Source organism: Canis lupus, chromosome 22, assembly GCF_003254725.2.
Source record: "Canis lupus dingo isolate Sandy chromosome 22, ASM325472v2, whole genome shotgun sequence".
In the NCBI taxonomy this organism is placed as follows: domain Eukaryota; kingdom Metazoa; phylum Chordata; class Mammalia; order Carnivora; family Canidae; genus Canis; species Canis lupus.
The window spans coordinates 2449008-2470886 of record NC_064264.1 but is presented as its reverse complement, the minus strand read 5'-3'; the positions used below and the strand labels follow the sequence as shown (position 1 = coordinate 2470886).

At 35.5% G+C, this 21879-nt stretch overlaps 1 protein-coding gene and 1 long non-coding RNA gene across 6 annotated transcripts in view; one reads left to right on the top strand and one right to left on the bottom strand.

Moving 5' to 3' along the window:
• FNDC3A (fibronectin type III domain containing 3A) overlaps positions 1 to 21879 on the top strand; it is a 175523-nt gene that overhangs the window by 138698 nt on the left and 14946 nt on the right. For all 5 annotated transcript variants that reach the window (XM_035704449.2, XM_025478344.3, XM_049099193.1 and 2 more), the window contains 10 exons: positions 2171 to 2224; positions 5981 to 6105; positions 6482 to 6656; positions 8216 to 8302; positions 15547 to 15685; positions 16359 to 16427; positions 17215 to 17333; positions 19083 to 19188; positions 19276 to 19451; positions 21102 to 21215. In XM_035704449.2, coding sequence (XP_035560342.1) covers positions 2171 to 2224; positions 5981 to 6105; positions 6482 to 6656; positions 8216 to 8302; positions 15547 to 15685; positions 16359 to 16427; positions 17215 to 17333; positions 19083 to 19188; positions 19276 to 19451; positions 21102 to 21215 — 1164 coding nt within the window. The remainder of the gene's footprint in view (positions 1 to 2170; positions 2225 to 5980; positions 6106 to 6481; positions 6657 to 8215; positions 8303 to 15546; positions 15686 to 16358; positions 16428 to 17214; positions 17334 to 19082; positions 19189 to 19275; positions 19452 to 21101; positions 21216 to 21879) is intronic.
• On the bottom strand, positions 1895 to 17462 carry LOC125753300 (uncharacterized). Its single transcript, XR_007404803.1, has 3 exons — positions 17345 to 17462; positions 16021 to 16131; positions 1895 to 2078 (listed from the first exon to the last, which is right to left on the bottom strand). It is a non-coding gene; the product is annotated as an uncharacterized LOC125753300 (long non-coding RNA).

Below are 21879 nucleotides of genomic sequence, written 5' to 3'. Positions count from 1 at the left end.
CTAGTACCCTTAATGTAGGTTGAGATCTCAGTAGAGCAGTGCTCTTTATTCTGAAGATAAATTAAAACTGAGTTTTGAAATTTGACTTTAGCAATATTGCAACAAGTCTGTGTAAGATATAAATAGTGCTGCCTCTTAGTTGCCCACACAGGTCACCCATGCTCTTCCTAGAAATGATCTATATACACATGGTATTAGCATGATTGAGGAAAGAGATAATCATTTTTACTGTTACTTGGAATAGTATTATCAGATAATATCTGTATAGCCCATAGCACAATGCCTGGCACATAATAAGCATAATGGCTATTGTTGCTATTTGATGTTAAAATTGAAGAAAACTGGCTTAGTGTACTTTAGTGACTTAAATATCAATTATGATAATAGTACTACAAAGTTGATAGGAGGATTAAATGAGGTAGGTAAAACACTTTATATATAATAGTTTCCCCTCTAACTTGGAGAAATGGTCACAAATTATTGGTGTCACCATAACCATGCTTCTTCCAGGAACTTGAGGAGAATCCATTTCCTTGATTTGAAAAGCCTCACAAAATAAAGTCAAAAAAATTAGGCAAAATAAATGTACAATCTTAGCAACTAGACTAGAGCAATCTGGAGGCATTCATTATGGGGAAATATATTTTATACCACATATTTCTTCCTGAGATTTGCAATCTTCTCTACCTTGGGAGGCTCTTCCTTTTGCTGTGTAAGACTTGAATTTCCCAAGGTTTCTTTTTCTGTCCTATCCATACTGTAGTCACTTTTAACTGCCACTCCTGTAACTTACATAGCAAATTTTGGTCGTGCCTACCAGTTAAAAATTACAATTTAAAAAAATTTTAAAGCACAAGATGTGTTAATGTTCAACAAACAATTTGGGCCTCCATGTTATAAAGGATTGTTTATTAAAGACTTGACCATCCTTGATTGCTCTTAACATGGTTGCCAATATTCTATAAAAACTAGATAAAATCCAGAGAATTACAGGAATTTTTGAGAGCATGATTTCAGAAGTTAAGATTATTTAATTTTAATAAAAGGAGTTTTAGAGTCCATTGTCTTCAAATGGATGAAGTTATTATAAAGAGAGTAGTGATCCATTGTTCTGCATCTAAAGTAAGGGACTTATGGCACCTGGGTGCTCAGTGGTTGAGCTTCCACCTTCAGATCAAGACATGATCCCAGGGTCCTGAGATCGAGTCCCACATTGAGCTCCCCACAGGGAGCCTGCTTCTCCCTTTGCCTGTGTCTGTGTCTCTCATGAATAAATAAATAAAAATTTTTAAAACTAAAATTTAAAAAGCAAGTGAATGACTTAAAGAGGAAACAAATTGAAATGGTAGAAAATTCAAGTAGAAATAAACTTGAAATTCCTGAGTTCTAGAGTGATTAAATACTAGAATAAAATGCTAAGGGAGGGCAGCCTGGGTGGCTCAGCGGTTTAGCTCCGCCTTCAGCCCAGGGCCTGATCCTGGAGACCCGAGATCAAGTCCCACATCGGTCTCCCTGTGTGGAGCCTGCTTCTCCCCCTGTCTGTGTCTCTGCCTCTCTCTCTCTCTCTCTTTCTCTCTTTCTCTCATGAATAAATAAATAAAATCTTTTAAAAAACATTTTTTTAAAAATGCTAAGGGAGACTGAAATTTTCACCACTGCAGATTTAACAAATCAGTGAATGAGCAATCTCAGGTAATGGGCACATTGTGTCTAGAAGCAAAGATCTGGACAATGTGACCTCTTGGAGTTCTTCTAAGCACCCTGGTTCCTTCATTCTCTGGTTTATCATACAGTATTACTTTTAGATTGTAAGGTGAGTTTCAGTGAAAATGACAGGATCAATCCTAGGAACTTAAAGCAACTAAAACCATCTGACAAAGGCAAAGTGGTTTTTTTAATGGATTTTATAAAAGTTAAGATTGTTCTTGCTACAAGAGATTGTTCAGTGTTCAGAAAACCTTGAATTAGCTTCTTGCTTTGTTTTCTCTCCTTGCATTTAAAAGGATTGTGGCATTATACAGTACATACATATCTGTATTTTCTGTGCAGTTTTCCCAGAGTTAATTCACAGAGAGTATCTGTAATACAATAGATTGCTCAGATTAGATCATCACAGTATCTTTTACAAAAGTACTAATTTGCTTTTTTTTTTTTTTTGTATTTCTTTTAGACACCTAGTGACAATGGTTCTAAAATCCAAAGCTTTCTTTTAGAATGGGATGAGGTAAGTAAATTGAATATTTTAAATTAGGGGAAAATTATATGTATATTGTCAAGCAGAAATAATTTGTTTTAATAGTATTTTCCTCTTTAAAAACATTGTGAATGATTTGGTGGAAAACATTACTGGCTGGACCGCCCTATGTTTTGTTTTGTTTTGTTTTGTTTTGTTTTTGACTTAAACCCCTCAAAGCTCTCATTTGGTTAATAACCTTGATAAAGGAATTTTTTTCACATCAGCCTTAAAGGCAAGTGTATTTGTTTACTATGGCTACTCGTTTTTTAACAAATTGTCACAAACCTGATTGTTTAAAACAAGACACACTCATTCTATAATTCTGGAAACCAGAAATCAATTATGTCTCTCTGAGCAAAAATCAAAGTGTCACCATAGTCGTGCTTCCTCCAGCAACTCTAGAGGAGAATCCATTCTCCTGACTTTTCCAGCTTCTGGAGGTTCTCCTCATTACTGGGTCATTACCATGAACTCATGGCTGCATCAGATAGCCTTTTCTATCTCTGCTGCCATTATCACATGGCCTTTTTCCTCTTCTGTCTTCACGTCCTTTTCCCTCTAAGAAGGATACGTGTAATTCCATTTAAGGTCCACCTAGATAATAATCCAGGATAATCTCTCCCTCTCAAGAGCTTTAAAAAAAGCAAGTGATGTTTTAATAACATCTGTACAGTCTCTGAGTAGAGTAACATTCACAGGTTCCAGGGTTTAGGACTTGGATATCTTGAGGGCCATTCTTCAGTGTACCACAGCAAGCATACTGAGTTTTATTATTTTAGTACTCTATTTTTCCATCATTTTATGTTTCTTGCCCTGCTGTTTATATCCAGCTAAGAGGAGTAGCCAGAAGGAGTAAGAAGAAATTCCATTGATAATTTGGGAATTCAGCAGTATGTAGGCATACCTTTGAGATATTGTAGATTCGGTTCCAGCCAACCACAATAAAGCAAAGTACTTCAGTAAAGCAAGTCAGATGAATTTTTTGGTTTCCCAGTGTATATAAAAGTTATATATCACACTATATTTGTAGTCTATTAAAGGTTCAGTGGCATTATGTCTTAAAAAAAATGTACATACCTTAATAATACTTTGTTGCTGGGACGCCTGGGTGGCTCAGTGGTTGAGTGTCTGCCTTCGGTTCAGGGCGTGATCCTGGGATTCTGGGATCAAGTCCTGCATCGAGCTCCCCACAGGGAACCTGCTTCTCCCTCTGTCTGTGTGTCTCTGCCTTTCTCTGTGTCTCTCATGAATAAATAAATAAAATCTTAAAAAAAAAATAAAAATACTTTATTGCTAAAAAAAATGCTGACCATCATCTGAGCTTTCAGTGAATCATAATCTTTTTGCTGGTGGAGTCTTGCCTTGATGTTGATGGCTGCAGGCTGGTCAGGGTAGTGCTTGATGAAGGTTGGGATGACTTGAAATTTCTTTAGAAAAATAAGACAGTGATGAAGTTTGCTGCATCAGTTGGTTCTTCCTTTCATGAACCGTTTCTCTGTAACATGCAATGCTGTTTAATAATACTTACCAACACTAATACTTCTTTCCCAACGGAGTCAATCCCCTCAGACCCCGCTGCTGCCTTATCAACTAAGTTTATGTAGAATTCTAAATCCTTTGTTATCATTTCAAAAGTCTTCACAGCATCTTCACCAGGAGTAGATTCCATCTCAAGAAACCACTTTCTTTGCTCCTCCATAAGAAGCAGCTCTTCATCTGCTGAAGTTTTATCATGAGGTTGTAGCAATTCAGTCTCACATCTTCAGGTTCCACTTCTAATGCAAGTTTTTTCTATTTCCACCACATCTGCTGTTACTTCCTTTACTGAAGTCTTGGGACCCTCAAAGTCATCCATGAGGGTTGGAATCAACTTCTGCCAAACTCCTAAGTGTCAATATTTGGCCTCTTCCTTGAATCACATAACAAATAAAATAATAATGAAAAGGTTTGAAAGACTACAAGAACTGTCAAAATGTGACAGAGTCACAAAGTCAGCAAATGCTATTGGAAAAATGGTACCAGTAGACCTGATTGATGCAGGGTTTGGCCACAGACCAAACTTCGTAAAAAAAAAAAAACAAAAAAAAACAAAAAAAACAACCACTATCTGCAGGGACACCTGGGTGGCTCAGTGGTTGAGCATCTTCCTTTGGTTCAGGCTGTGATCCCAGGGTCCTGGGATTGAGTCCTGCCTCAGGCTCCCCACGGAGAGCCTGCTTCTCCCTCTGCCTGTGTCTCTGCCTCTCTTTCTTTGTTGCTCATAAATAAATAAATAAATAAAATCTTAAAAAAAAAAATAAAACACTATGTAAAGCACAATAAAGTGAAGTGCAATAAAACAAGGTATGCCTATATTAAAGAATAATGAGGGACAAAACAAGTAGGTTTTATTCCAGAAGTTTTAAGAGAATTTAGAATTGGGAAATCCACTATCCATTATCATAGTAATTTAGAAGAAAAAACATACATTGATAAATTATAAAAAGATGCTTGATGAAATTCAGCACTCCTCTCAGTTAAAACTTTATTTTTATATTAAGTGAAGTACCATCACTAAACATAAAAGCAATTCTAGTCAAAGCAGAAGCAAGTCAAAGTTGTCAGTTATTCCCACCTTTATTTAACATTAATGCAGTATGATTTGGAACTAAAACAAGAGGTACAGCCGTACAGTGGCTGAGCTAGGGGGCAAAATTACCATTATTTAGAGATGATACAATTTTCTATTTAGACAGCTCAATAGAATCAACTATAAACAGTAAAACAGGAAGGTGTAGTTAAGCAGCCAGATACAGACTAAAGGTTTTCTCTGAAGCAGAAGTCACCCTAAAACCACCATTTACCTCTACCAACACAATAAAGAAAAATGGGTGGAGAATAAAAAACTTGTCCACTTTATGTAGCATCCTAAATTTCTGAAACTCTTTGATTGTCTTGACCTGCAGACTTTTCTCTCTCCCATTCTTTTGCCTATAATAGGTTTTCTCTCTGTTTACACTCTTTAACTGTTAAATCTATGCAGTTGTGGTTCCAAATCTTTATTTTATAGAAGCTTAGCATCTGTTAAGATAGAGGTTTGGGGATCAATTAGGGTCCTTTCCTTAAAACTGTTTGCGTAGAACTTTTCATAGATTGAGGAACACTGCCAGTTGTATGTATCAAAGATCACCCTGTTTCTGCCACTGCCAGTCCCCCTAAGAGATTGTGGGGTCCACACCGGGAAAGAGTGTATTTTACTAAAGCGAGAGGTCTAGCATCAGCTAAAACAGGATACTTAATTCAAGAAGGTTTACAAAGATACCTGCTTTCTAGTTTATAAATTCTTCATTTAATGAATAGTATCATTTTAAAAATATGTGTTATCGCTGCTTTCTCTTGAGATCCATGATGTTCATGTAACAAAGATGACTTTTAACGTACACTAGCCAATATGTTGTTATTCATCAAGCAGGAATTGATGTGGATTTAACTTTTTACAATAATTTACGTGATATAGAGCAGCCCGGGTGGCTCAGCGGTTTAGCGCCGCCTTTATCCCAGGGCATGATCCTGGAGACCCCAGATCGAGTCCCACGTCAGACTCCCAGCATGGAGCCTGCTTCTCCCTCTGCCCCTGTCTCTGCCTCTCTCTCTCTGTCTCTCATGAATAAATAAATAAAATCTTTAAAAATAAATAAATAAAATATTTTTAAAAAAATTTACATGATATAATAATCAGTTTTTTGTTTTTTTGTTTTTTTTTAGGGAAAAGGAAATGGAGAATTTTGTCAATGTTATATGGGCTTACAGAAGCAATTTAAAATTACTAAACTATCACCAGCAATGGGTTGTAAATTTAGACTGTCAGCCAAAAATGAGTATGGCACAAGGTAAGATATGTTTTAATGTAAATATATTACTTAGTCAATTTCATTTATATAAATGACTTTTATTCAGAGTCCAAATTACCCACTAAAAATTCTGCTTTGGTTTATCACTGTTGCTGTATAGTAAAGATGTGTTACTAGCCTACAAAAAGCTGTAAGAGAAAGTGTTAAATAAATTGCAGCTTTAAAAGAATACCAGTTCACCTTTAGGTATCTGATCTAGTTACCATAAAATATTATCAAATCCAAGATATGTTATTTGGATTATAATTAGTTATCAAAAATTGTCACTTTCAAAAAAACGTCATTCATCGAAAATGAGTTCTTTAGCTATAGAAACAACTTTTCATTCATTCTTAAAAACTATTTATTTCAACAGTGGTTTTAGTGAAGAAGTCTTATATTATACTTCAGGATGTGCCCCTTCTATGCCAGCAAGTCCTGTATTAACTAAGGCTGGTGTTACTTGGCTATCCTTGCAATGGAGTAAGCCCTCAGGAACACCGTCAGATGAAGGAATTTCTTACATTTTAGAGATGGAGGAAGAAACTTCAGTAAGTATGAATATGTATTTTAAGTAGAGTGTTTAAAACCTATTTCAAGTAGCATTAATCCTTATAAGTAATTAGTGCCACAATAGTTAGATCCTTCCCCAAATCCTTTGAATCCTTGGTTGGTTGTCATTTAGGAGGAATTGGGATGAGGAAGAAAACAGTCTTTGGTTTCCTTGATGTGTAGGGTGGAGTTTTGTTTCTTTCTGTGGGTTTGTATGTATTCTGTGCCTACGAACAGCATGGACTGCATTTTTAAATATGTTTTAGGGAGAATAAAGAAAGGGGAAGATCACCACAGCCTTTTCAGCCTAAGCAGCTCTAAAAAATAAGAAAATAATATGTCCATCTTTTCCAGCTTTATTCATACCCTGCTTTCCCAAGTGCCACAAAAGGTATGAAGAGCTTCACATGACACTAGTTTCCAATGGCTTGTCTCCTGTGAGCTAGAATGGAACTGAACATGAGTTAGGGTGTCTTCTATGAGTTCTACATAGTTTCACAGCTTTTCAGAGCTACTTTAAAGCAATATGAGTCAAAAATAGCATTGGTCCACTCCCAGCTATATCCAGGAGAATTGAAAACACATATTCATACAGAAATGTATACATCAATGTTCATAGCATTACTCATAAAAACCAAAAATTGGAAACAACCCAGATGTCCATTAATTGATGAATGAATAAACAAAATGTGATATATCCATACAATGGAATATCATTGAGCTGTATAAAGGAATGGCGTTCTAACACATGTCATGACGTGACTGAACCTTGAAAACATGCTAAGTAAAAAAATCCAGTCACAAAAGACCACATATTATGTGATTCCATTTATTAAGGATATAGGCAAATCCACAGAAAGTATATTAGTGGATGAGAAAAGAGGGGAAGTGACTGCTAACCAAAAAATAAAGTACAGGCTTCATTGTAGAATTAGGAATTTGGTGATGCTTTCACAACCTTCTGAATACACTATATATGATTGAATTTAATACTTTAAAATGGGAATTTTACAGTCTGTGAATTACACATCAACTTTTAAAATTTTTTAAAATAACATTGGGAAAGTAGTGAGGCATTGTCCCTGGAGCTATAAATAGCAATTCAAAACCTAAGTGACATCCCTATCTGCCAGCACAACTGTTTATTTACTTAAACACAGGGCAAATTAAATACGTTCAATAGTTACAGTTCTGTTTAGCTCTTGCAACATCTGTCTAGGAAATTCTGTTAGTTTTAGGGGTATGCCTATGGATGGTGAAGTTACCATTGGCTCTGACTTTACCCTCAACAGAAAGATCTTCTCTTGGTTACTATTTATGGAAAATGAGGTCTCCATCCTCCTACAAGCATTCATTAATATTTCTGGGTCTGTCCATTCAACATAGAAGTATTGAGTTGAGGATCACACTTAACAGCATTAATCACATTGTACACAGAACATGAAGAAGACCTGGATTTTTTTTTTTTTTTTTTTTTAGACCTGGATCTTTTTACATAATTGTTATCCCCCATATTTCTGCTGTTAGACATCTAAGAAAGGCTGTTTTCCCTTTCCAGGGATATGGTTTTAAGCCCAAATATGATGGAGAAGATCTTGCTTACACAGTAAAGAATCTCAGACGTAGTACGAAGTATAAATTTAAGGTAAGCTTTGAAAGCCCTTAAGAGATTTGTTTATTGTTCTTGTTGTTCCTATTGTTTTAAAGCTAAGTATATACCTCACTCCTTGGTTTTAAATCTAAATAGTTGTGGGAGGCACCAGGGTGGCTCATTCGCTTAGGCGTCTACCTTTGGCTTGGATCATGTCTGGGATTGAGCCCCGTGTCTGGCTGTCTGCTCAACAGGGAGCCTGCTTCTCCCTCTCCCTTTGCCTGCTGTTCTGCCTGCCTGTGCACGCGCTTGCGCGCGCGCTCTCTCTCTCTCTCTCTCTGCCAAATAAATGGATAAATCTTTAAAAAATAAAAGTTCTGTCCTTGGGGTGTCCGAGTGGACAGTCAAGTTGACACTGCTCAGTCAGTTGGGCATCAGAATCTTCAATTTGGCTCAGGTTATGGTGTCAGGGTTGTGAAATTGAGCCCTGCTCATGGGTGTGGAGCCTGCTAGGGATTCTTTCTCCCCCACTACCTTTCCCAACTCATGCTTAAGCTTAAGCACTCTCTTTCTCTCTCAAAGAAAAGAGCATTTTCTAATGAGCATTACCCGCTTTACTTTCTTACTATGTAACATTGCTTGTCAAATTGTGTATATATTTAAAATCAAAATTGTGTATATATTTAAAATAAAAAAATGTTAATGTTTCATGGAACTTTTATTTGTATTCTGTGAACAAATATCTTCTAAAATGTGAATGTTGTTTAAACACATTCAGAATATGCTTTTTTGTCAGAGATATCTAAAAAAGTAATGGTATTATTTTCCTAATACATTATATCAAATGGTGCACAATTTCAGTTTGTCCCATTACTGGTAGTCACTTGATGAAGGTTGTATATACCATGTTTCTTCACTCTAAGGTTGTTCTTTCTCCCTTTGTAATAAGTATTTTGTAAATCCTATGTAAACATCTTGTTTTTCATCAAACTTTCACCTACTGGTTTTAACACCCGTTGATAATTCTTGCCTGAATCAATTATTACTGATTAATGATTTCTAAGTGTGATTTTTCAATTTTATCATCTCTTCTACATTTATTAGTTGGCATTATACTGTAAGGAAAAGCTTTCTTTTCTCATTTATATTAGTATGAACTGATGGATTCCTATTTACTGAGTGGGTTATTTTTGTTACTATGATTATCAGTCGTGAGACTCAAATTATTTCAGATTTAAGAGCTCCTTCAGGATGGCTTTCAGATCTTTTAGAAATGTGCCCCCCATTATTCTTTGAGCCTTTCCTTTCTGGCACATGATATTCCAGTCTCATCTTGTGCTTCTTCAGCCTTGGAATTGGTCATTTCTCAAAGCACCTGGGTCCTTTTAGTGGACAGTAGTATTTAGAAGCCAAAGTCTGGATAGTAAGTATACTTATTGCTGTAAAAGTTTTGCTATTCCTGGACACCCTGTCAATGGACAGAGCTACGTACTTTCTGTATGTATGTGTGTTACTTCTGTATGTACACACAAAGTTTATATGCACAAACACATTTACATCTGTATTTCTGTAGATAGATAGATTTTTTAAACCATGAGTGTACACCACAAACCTCCAATTTTAATCCAGTACCACAGGTTAATTCTAGTTTTCTCCTTTTTCTTATTTCTAGCTTCCTTCGTCATTAGCAAGAAACTTTGCCCCACTTACGTTCATTATATGTCACTGTGGAACAAATTCCTTCCTTCCCATAAAGTCTCTTCAGGGTGTTTGACTTCCTACTTAGGCAAATGCTACTGCCTCCAGCCAACCCACCTATCCCCTAGTGCAGATACTTGCTTGGTTTAGCCCACCTGTTGGACTTTACATTGAATTATTTTAGGAGGAAAGCAGAGACTCTTCGTGTCATGTATCGCTTGACTGAAGCCTGGTGACTATATATATCATTCTTGCTTACTTAAAGCAACAGCAAGCCTTGAAAATTCATCTCCTAAGGAGATTCTTTAAATTCTTTATGTTTCCTAGTATATCTTCCATTCTAAGTGTTTTAACCCTGACTTGATCAGGGATATACATTGTGTTTCACAGAACATGATCCTGGAGCCGGGATCGAGTCCCACATTGGCTCCCTGCATGGAACCTGCTTAAATTAGTTAATATAAGCCAACCTACTTTTTTGTGCAGATGTTTTCCTAAAAATACAAGATGCATACTAGTTGATAAATTGAACATTACAATTTTCCAGTCAGTGTTTATTTAATCAAATCATTTCAAATAAACGATAGAAGCCACTGTAAATTGATTTCACTATTAAAGGGCAAAAATAAATTTTATTATTCCTTGAGAACCTTAGAAAATTTTTCATAATGAGTAATTTGATTATGGAGAGCATAATAATTATATTTATTATGCTTTATCATGTATATTAGCTTCATTTTTAAAACTTATGATAACACTGAATGATCTTAATTTCAAAATAGAGTTTTCATATTTACAAGATTTATAAAATACCTAAGAAGTAAGTACATTCATTCAGTTTTCCTCTTAAGATGACGTTGGATTGTATTTTGCTTCGGTAACATACCAACAAGTTTTCTAAGGAGAAAATGTTAAGATCTTTATAATTTGGTAAGTTTATTAAAATTCTTAGAATTCTGTCATGTAACACCATGGTGTTATGCCACACAGAGACAAAAATATACACAAAAGGAGTTAAATTTCTCATGATGCACTATTTTAAAAAGTCACAAATTTTTATTTAAAATTGTTTCGCTGTGGTAGTCACATTCGAATTGCAGGTTATACAGTCAGAATCTCTAAGAGGAGGAGCCCTTAGAAAAAGTAACCCCAAAAAACTAGAGAGAGGATGGGAAAACAGTGTTTCTAAACTACCTCTTAACAAATCACTGGCTTATAGGAGAGGATTCTATACTGGCTTATTAAATAATAAATTAAAATAGTGATAAGAACTTAGAGTATTAGTTCCACAAATACGATCACCAGACCATTCTACCAACACCACCTGGGAACTTGTTAGAAATGTAAGTTTTCTGGCCCCCTCAGATCTTCTGAATCAAAAATTCTGGGATAAAGCCTAACAGTCTGTTTCAGCAGACTCTCCAGGTGATTCTGATGCTTGCTGAATTTAAGAACCACTGATATAAAGGAGGAAAGAAATACTAGGAAATAAAAAATGATGACTATTTGAAGTCTTCTAGAAGTTCAGACACTTTGAATCTGCCTTGTGCTGAGGGACTTTTGAATCATTAAATCCTATTGCTGCCTCAGTCTTTCTAGTTTGACATTGCAGACTCCTCTTTCAAGCAAACCATATCAAAATAGTCTTAACAGTAAAGAAATCTTAGATTACTAAGCAAAAGCAGCAACATATTATAATCCAGAAGGCAATGACTAGATAGTATATTGCTGTTTGTAAAGAAACAGTAAGAATATATGATTAACATAAAATCCTAATATGACCAAGTTTACCCAATGCCAGAGTTCTAGTTTCTACACTACAGCCAATCCTAGGACACTTTAAACACTAGAACAAAATTGGAACAGTGAAAAAATTTTAAAATTAAAAAAAAATTAAAACAAAAATGTAAAGCAAGGATGCCTGGGTGGCTCAGCATTTAAGCATTTGCCTTCGGCTCAGGCTGTGATCCTGGAGTCCCAGGATTGAGTCCCACATTGGGATCCCTGCATGGAGCCTGCTCCTCCCTCTGCCTGTGTCTTTGCCTCTCTCTCTGTGTGTGTCTCTCATGAATAAATAAATAAAATCTTTACAAAAAAATTAAAGCATAAGAAAGCAGCCAGAATTCTTAAAATCATTTAAAATTCAGAATGGCATTCAATGCTGATTCCATCAAATGGTTCACTGGAAGCTGGGCTCTCTAGGACCTGTTGTCCAAATTTAAAATGATAATTATATTTCTTATTATTATTAAAGGCTTCAGAGGCTAGTAGCCAGTCCTATGACTCTGGGCCACTAGGAGGCTCATGTCTTATTTCCTAAAGTTCCTGAAAATAGTTTTTCAAGCAGCAAGGCTTGAGTTCTGAGTACCTTGAGTTGAGAACCCTTAAGTACTTTCACTGCAGCTTGTTACTTATTTTGAGGCCTTTTTACAGGTGGAGAGAAATCAACCAGTATCTGGATCCATCAACTTAATTTCCATATTTGAAATTCAGTTATACACTTAAATGTCAGGATCAATGACAGTACATAAAGATGTTCCCTTCCTCATCATCATCATGTCCAGTGTTCCTTTCTCCTTTGCCCTAAACTCAGTGTGCCCAAGTTAAGTCCAAAGTTCTTATTATGTCCCTTTCTCCCTTGGATACATCAGCTCTTTGCCTTCTATCAGCTGTCATTCTGAAGAATACTAAGAATACTAAATTCTGTTCTGAAGAATACTAAATCTCCAAACCTGTTCTGTGTTATCAGGCTATTCTCTTACCTTCTAATTACCTTCTGAGTTCTGTTTTATACCTAGATTAATCATTCTGAAATACAGCTTTCCCTCTAAAAAAACAATTTCCTTAGGTTCACAGAAGATTCTCTATATTCTGATGCACTTAGTTTTTTTAAAATGCATTGCCTTTCACTCCTTACTTGAACTGGCTATCACGAGATTGATTACTTCTTCTTTGAACAGAGCTCGCTATTTACTTTTCATTTCTGCTCTATACCCAGGGCTTTCTGTTTTCCCTCTTAGCCAAGTTTGCCCTTTTACTGCTCTTGCCCATGAAGACCCCATATCACTTCTGTTAACCTTTTCAAAAGCTTTTGTGGATCATTTTATGCCTTAGCAATCTTTCATCTGTTGCCTAAATCTTTGGACAAGCATATTGCCTGTCTTCTGCATAAAGATTCTAAATGTGTTGAAGTTGAGTGCACTACCTGGAGTTCTAGCAAAGTGCTCCCTCTGTGGCGGGGAACTGAATGAGTGTTCTTGATTATTAGTAAAACTGTGGGGGGTGGGAAGATAACCATATGGCTTTATAACTTTTAATACCTTCATGGCTAACTGAAGTAAAAGGAGTCAGTGCGAAAATATATAGCTTTAAAAAATGTAATTAGTGGATATTTATGGATTTTAGGGAGTCTGTTCTTACTTTAATAGTTTCTTCTAGTTTTAGGTTTAAGTAGTCGCTGTGTACCATATTGAGAAGTGTTTTGATCATCTTTGTAGTCTAATGTGTAAAGCAGCAGATAAAACATCCTGAAAATCTGTTATAGTGCGTGGGAGGACTGAGGAAGCCTGAGCAAAATTGAACAATTGAACCAAATTCTACTGAGGTTTCATGGGCTGCATGAGTTGTTTAGGGGTAGATTTATTTAGATCTTTATATTATCATGTCATGTCATAAAGGACCTTGTGTGTGAGTCATCCAGTAATTATTGAGCATCTACTCTATAATAAAGCACTGTTCTAAACTAAAGCACTGTACTAAGAGTACAATAATAATCAAAACACTTGGGCAGCCCGGGTTGCTCAGCGGTTTAGCACCGCCTTCGGCCCAGGGCCTGATCCTGGAGACCTGGGATCAAGTCCCATGTCAGGCTCCATGCATGGAGCCTGTTTCTCCCTCTACCTGTTTCTCTGCCCTGCTCTCTCTCTCTTTGTCTCTCTTTAATAAATAAATAAAATCTTAAAAAAAAATCAAAACACCTAATATGCTTAGTTGGGTGAATAGACAGTAAGCAAGTAAATAGCTGATGGTGATAAGTGCTATGTGGATTAACTAAATTAGGGTGAGGTGATAGAATGGGTAGTCAAGAAGTGTTTTGGAAATGACAGACAAATCTGAATAACAAGGAGTTAGCATGTCATGATCACAAAGAACATTTTAGGCAGGGGAAATAATTGGTAATGCAAAAGACCATAAAGTGGAGGTAGTTAGGGGAGAAGTCACATAGTGTTGTAGTCCATTAGGGAATTTAGATTTTATAATGAGTAAAATCAGAAGCTGTTGGAAAGGTTCTAAGCTAAGAAGTAATAAAATCCCTTTGGTAGTTGTGTAGAAAATAGATAGGGTTGGGAGAAGGAATGGAAGCTAGCAAACTAGTTAGTAGCATATTGTAGCCATTCAGAAAAGATAGGATAAAGGAAGCCTTGACTAAGGTGGTAGTAGTAGAGGAAAACAGAAAAGTGGAGGTAGAGTTGACAGGATTTGCTAATATATTTAAGCTGTAGGTTTAGAGAAAGAAAAATCAAGGATGTTTCTTGATTTTTGACTTGACCATAAGTAGATGATAGTACTTTCTGCTGATAAGAGCAAAGATAGAGACGGTTTAGAAAAGAGAAAATCCTATCAAGTTTGATATTGGACTTTATGAGCTTTAAATTCAATAGAAGAGATAAAGTAAAAACTTAGATACGAATTATATTTATTGCTGCACAACTTAATAGCTTGAAAAAACAAGCATTCATTTTATCAGTGTCTGTGGTTCGGGAATTCAAGACTGCCTTAGCTGGGTGGTTCTGATGCAGAATTTATGTGAGATTGCAGTCAAGATGCCAGGTAGGGCTACAATCACCTGAAGGCTTGACTGGGGCTGGGGAATTTGCTCCCAAGTTCACTCAGGTGGTTGGTAGCCCTCATTTCCTCTCAACTGGTCAGAAACTTCAGTTTCTCACCAGATGGGCTTCTCTGTAGGAAAGCTGCACACTGTCATTTATGTTACACTGTATTGGAAGCAAGTTATTAAAAACAATTCAGGGGCAACCCCGGTGGCACAGCGGTTTAGCCCCGCCTGCAGCCCAGGGCATGATCCTGGAGACCCTGGATGGAGTCCCACATCGGGCTCTCTGCATGGAGCCTGCTTCTCCCTCTGCCTGTGTCTCTGCCTCTCTCTCTCTCTCAATCTGCATCTCTATGAATAAAATAATTTTTAAAAATTCAAAGGGAAGAGGAATTAGCTTCTCTCTGAATAAAGCAAGTTGAAAGAATTTATGGACATTTTTTTTAAACCCAAAGAATAGTAAAAGAATAACTAAATCAAACCCAAAGCCTATCAAGTACCATCAGATTATAGCTTATTCCTTTGATGATGACTCTTGGTTAGTATCAAAATGTTAGGCTTAAAGTTGTATTCCCAGAACTGACTCTAAATGGGGATTATACCTAAATAATCCTCATATGTGCTGAGTCCCTGCTGAAGATAAGCAGTTCTCACATAAACAAACCATCACAGTCTGAAACTTTATCATTTGATTGTGCTTATTTATCTCTCATCACTTTTTTTAAGCTATTATCATTAGGTAACAGATATTAATTGTTCTATGTCACAGGTTATTGCTTACAACTCAGAAGGTAAAAGTAATCCAAGTGAAGTAGTAGAATTTACTACATGCCCTGATAAGCCAGGAGTACCTGTGAAGCCTTCAGTTAAAGGAAAGATACATTCACACAGTTTTAAAATAACTTGGGGTAAGATATGCATATTTGTACATCATTACTTTTGTATTTGATTAAAATGATTTGAATATTAAGATATTTTTTAGGATAGTTGAGTAAATTTGTTAGATTAAGCAAGTTCAATACAGAATGTGAGAATCATTCATTGTTTGAGGATCTTTTTTGTGCAAAACTTTGCACTCACACGAATACAGAGTTCATATCTGATACCAGAAGAACTCAGCATCTATTGTAGGACTATGAGCAGAGGTAGCACTGAGTGAAATGAATGATTACTGAAATTGTAGCTGTAGATCACCTAGGTCATCTTGGTCCTCGTGAGAAATGAAAATCACTTACTCACTTACACATTTGTTGGGGTGCCTGGCTGGCTCAGTCAGAAGAGCATCCAACTCTTGATCTTGGGGTCGGTTGTGAGTTCAAGCCTTACATCAGGTGTGGAAGTTGCTTAAATAAAGCTTGAAAAAAATTAATAAAACACATTTATTGAACACCTGCTTATGCACTACCTAATGCAAAATCAGTATAGTAATGAAATGCTGGTGTTAATTTTTTTAAAAAAGCATTGCAGGTGATTCTTTTTATTTTTTAAACAGTCTTAGATTTTGCATTCTGCTTATTAGGATTTTTGTCATTGTTTACTTGTATTTACTTTACCTAATACCACTTTTACCTCTTTGGATAGACCCACCAAAAGACAATGGAGGCGCAGCCATTAATAAGTATGTAGTGGAGATGGCAGAAGGTTCCAATGGTAAGAACCGCTACCAAAAATTAATAGATGTATGCCTCTGCTCTTCATGACTACAGTTTATATGATCTCTTTTCTTTCACTCTCCATTCTCCTTTGTTTATAGCAGTTAGTATTTTAAGTAGTAATCTCTAGAAATACAGTGAATCAAACGTAAGACTCCTATACACCTGTATTATTACATTTACATTTGCATTTTATTTCCTTTCTCACTTGTTTGCATCACTCCGTTCCAGTATATCTCAAGTCTTCTGAAGGTTTATTTAGTTAGATTTATAACCAGACATATCAGAGAAAAATTATCTTGCAAAGTTTAACTTACATTATAGTAGTTTTAGAAATATTTTCTGTACCTTGTGAACTTTATTTTTGAATCATACATTTAACCATCTATTTCTATGCAATGAACTGTTTCCTGAAAAATAATGTCTTTTAATTAAGACTAAACTTCCTATGGTATTGGTTCTTTCTACTCTTTGTGTGTTATAATGTTATTACTAGACCAGTAAACACATTTAAAATGTTTAATTAAAAGCAGATTATCAATGTAAGCCAAAGTCTGAACAGAGTTACAGAGATATTTCATTTCAACAAAGCCATACAGATTTGTCTAGGAAGCTGTAACATAAAGAAAATTAGATCATCTCCAGGAAACTCGAAGCAAGCTTAAATTGTTTCTGACAAATTACATAAACACTTACGAGTGAAGCTAGGATACCTGCCGTGTCCGTGATACCAAAACGTTAAACATTACCTTGTAGCTGACTGAACATAATTCTTCACCTTACAGGAAACAAATGGGATATGATATACAGTGGAGCTACTAGAGAACATCTTTGTGATCGACTGAATCCAGGCTGTTTCTATCGTTTACGAGTTTACTGCATCAGTGATGGAGGACAGAGTGCGGTAATACTTACATGTAGTTTTTTTTTTCCAAGTTTGAGTCAAATAAGACGAGATCACCAGATGTCACTCAAAATTTGAAATGTATCCAAAGTAATTTCTGTAACCCAGGTGATTCATTTTATACTGACCAGAATATTCCAAAATAGAACTTGGCTTATTAATCATTTCTCAGTGAATATGTATTGTCTGGTTGATGTTTAGCTTTGGAACAACAGATATACAAAAATGTTGCAGAAAGATTTATAAAGATAAATTTGAGGATGATGTTCAATAATTATACCTAACAGAAATAAAAGTAAAATAATTGTAGACTGATCATTCCATAAATTATGTGAATCAGGACAAATCATAAAATGTCATTTACTGTTTAAACACAGATTCTAATATTTACTTATTGCAGAAATTGGTAGTTATTTTTATGAATAGAGATCCACTAACCAAAATGGACTTAAAGTACACCAGTGATTATATGTGAGATATTTGCAATGTTCTGGAGAGGCATTTTTTTAATAGGAGTGATTTCTTTTTTTAATGAATTTAACCAAGAATGAGTTCATGGAGTATTAAAAACTGTTACCAGGGGATCCCTGGGTGGCGCAGCGGTTTGGCGCCTGCCTTTGGCCCAGGGCGCGATCCTGGAGACCCGGGATCGAATCCCACGTCAGGCTCCCGGTGCATGGAGCCTGCTTCTCCCTCTGCCTGTGTCTCTGCCTCTCTCTCTCTCTCTCTCTGTGACTATCATAAATAAATAAAAATTTAAAAAAAAAAAAAAAACTGTTACCATTTTTCAAATGGAATTTAGTGCAATAAAGGTACCTTCTTTTTTTTTTTTTTTGAAGGTACCTTTTTAAAAAATGAACTTATAAGTATTTGAAAACGTGAGTACTATGAAACTGAGTGCATGTCCTGCCCCCACAGGCTTAGGATCCAATTACTTCATTTTATCTAATAAAATCTTTCTGTATTAAAAAAAGCAAGTCCCCTGCCCCCCAAAAAAGTCCCAATTTTCTAATTCAGCATTATAGCATTCTCATATAGGATACCTTTCTGAATATGATGATGACTAAATATTTTATTTATGTTTGGAAAAAATACTAAGTATAAATCTTATTAATACAATGCTGATAAGGAATATGGCACTGAGTGTGTCAGTATTTTAAGGGAAATTTTAAAATAAAAATTAATATATAACTTTTATATAGTGTAGAAACTAAAGTAATACCAAATACCTGAAGATACCTAACACTTGGAAAAGCTTACTTGATTTTTTAATTATTTTTAGGAAAAAAGGAAAGATTACCTATAAATACTAGTATTTGGGTTAAAAATACAATATATAGTAAAGTAACCAAAGTTATAAACATTGCAAATAGTGTTTGTAGAATGTTCCTTAGAAGAGATCTGTGGATCCATTTAGACAGGAACAAAAATAATACCCATTAGGTTATGATGTGATGGTGGGGTTTAATTATGGAAGAATAAAAAGGAAAAGTTTCTTGGGTTTTTTTTTCTGGTAACTTTCTTTGTATATAGTAGTCACATAGTATGTGTCTTTATTTGTCTATATAAAATTAGAGTTTTAATGATTTGAGTTTTTTATTTAGAACTTTTATTTCTTTTCAGTTGAAAGTCAGGTAGAATTTCAAATTATCAGTGCAGTCTTTGTGTTCATGTTATTTTCCTTTAACAAAAGCAATCTGATTGTTTGGTTGGGGCATTTTTGTTTTGCTACTGCTTTTGTTTTGGCAGGTATCTGAATCTTTACTTGTGCAGACTCCAGCTGTGCCTCCAGGCCCATGCCTCCCTCCCAGATTACAGGGTAGACCCAAAGCAAAAGAAATACAGTTACGATGGGGTAATTTCCATTTTGGTAATAAATTTTAATTAAGTTAGTCCTAAATGTATTCCTTTTGTTAAACTGCATAAATCTTTCCACCTTTAGGACCCCCTCTGGTTGATGGTGGGTCACCCATTTTCTGCTATGGTGTGGAAATGTCTCCTGTAGAAAAAGATGAACCAAGAGAAGTTTACCAAGGTTCTGAAGTAGAATGTACAGTGAGCAACCTTCTTCCTGGAAAGACTTACAGCTTCAGACTGCATGCAGCTAACAAAATGGGGGTAGGAAAACTCTACTGATTGAATTATAATCACAGTGGTATTTCATGACATATATAATTGCACCCATTAGCCATTTTGCTTTCAACGTGTGACCCCAGAGTTTACAGTTGTTTTCTGGATTTTTTAAGATTTATTTATTTATTTGAGAGAGCAGAGGAAGGGGCTCTGGTGTGGGGTGGGGGGAGTGGGCAGAGGGAGGAGGACAAGCAGACTCTCCACTGAGCATGGAGCTCTGTCCCAGGACCCTGAGATCATAACTTGAGCCAAAATGAAGAGTCAGCCACTCTGACTGAGCGTCCTAGGTGCCCCCAAATTTTGCAGTTTTTAATAAGCTTATAGAGATAAATAAGAGAGAGGTCTGTATATACATACGGTAACTTAGTTCTAGAATCTCGATATTTTCAAATCCCACTTAAAATTTGTGACACTTTGGACTTTAGCTATGCCAAAGTTTGCCTTTCAGGTGGTGCTGGTAGGATTTGTTTTAATAAGAAAAGTAGAGTAGAAACAAGACCATACTTGGAGTAATTGAAATACTTGGAGTAATTAAGTTTTTGAGGCTGGTTATATGCAGCATTTACTTTCAGTTGGCTACTAATTGTAATTCATTTTTTACCTAAGGAAAAAGAAAACTTGAAGCATTTCTGGGTTTTTTTTTTTTTTTTGCATTTCTGGTTTTATCTGACTTTTTAGAAAGCATTATCTATGTATCTGTACAACTCCATAAAATGGACAAAATAGGTGATATCTCCATTTTATAGCTGAAGAGGCTAGAGTTCAGAAAGGCCAAATGATAAACCACAGACTCAGGATTGTCAGACTCCAGAGCCAAGGCCCTTTCCACTCAACCAGGACATCTCTCATCTCTGCATTAAAGTGGGTTCTCTAAGGACAAAGCAGTAGTTTCTTGCCTGAATTGAGTAACATTCTCTAATTATTCTGTAATTACAGTTTCACAAAATTAAACTGATAAGTCTCTCCTCTCCCATTATTTCATACTTCAGTGACCTGTATTATATCTTAGTCCTGTTCTCCAATTGAGTTCAGTATCTGTATCTACAGACTTAAAGTTTCTTATGTCAGTACTTTGTTGGCCATTCTAACATAAATCATCGTTTCCTGTCTGAAGTCATCTTGTCAGCCCCACAAGGCTGGGATAGCACCTCTATTGCTAGTGTTTTTAATCTGTATTTTCAGAATACTGAAAATTTGTCAAAATCATCTTAAATAGTTGCTTTCTGCATTTCCAGAGACTATACATTTTAGACTCTTTTTAAATCTATTCTAAATTTTAAGATCTAATTTATACCCATGATTCCCCCCATGCGTTTGTTATATCCTCATATAATCTCTTCTGACTTACTCCACATACCCAATTCCCTGATACCCTGCCCTTCTTACAGAAACCAGTTCATGAAGGAAAAAGGAGAAGAAAGTACAGTAGATAAAACTTAAAAATACCCGCACATCGTCACTTCCATGATATTGCATCTTTTTACTTTCTGTGAATGCTTTTGGAGTTTTATTATGGCCAGTTTGTCTTGAAGGAGAGGAATAATGCATTTAATTATTTATTTATGTGAATATTTATGAAGAGCTGTGCAGTCAGTGGGTAAAAAATGAAAACACTGGCTATATTTGTTTTTCTAGTTTGGACCATTTTCAGAAAAATGTGATATTACTACAGCCCCTGGACCACCAGATCAATGCAAGCCTCCTCAAGTTACATGCAGATCTGCAACTTGTGCGCAAGTAAATTGGGAGGTATTGTAATTCCCATTTACCTACTTTAAATGATAAGAGTAGTTCATCTAAAAGAATAGAGTTACTGTTCATTTCACCTCCTAAATTATGCAGACAATAAGTCCTAGTTAAATTCATGTGGTAAAAAGTGAATTTTTTATCTTTACGATGCATTTAAGTAAGGCATATTTGCATTACAAGTACAGAGTTTCTTATTCATGATGTGCTTTGTATTTTTTTCAAAGGCTTGGTCTCATTACTGAGACACTTAGCCACTGACTGAGCTTAATGTTCAGAACAAACATTCATAGGAATTAGTATAATACTATTTCTCTTATATTTATTATCTCCACTGTTTATTGTGTATAGTAATAATCAGTAATGATAATTGCATTTTCAGCTTCCTTTGAAATTTAACAGAAAATGTCCTTACATGGTTTAACATTTATATTACTTAATTAAATTATTTTGACTTCAAAATTCACCTTAAAATTTTCTTTCTGAAGTGATTCAGTCATATTTTTATTTCTAATTGGAAACAAGGATATTTTTTGACCAGTCTTACATTCAGGTGACCTTAATGAATAAAAATGTAATAATGAACAGTTTTAATTCTACTTAAACATTTTAAAGAAATTCAAAAGCAAGATCAGTCGGTTTTTGATACGCCTCAGGTAAAGAACGT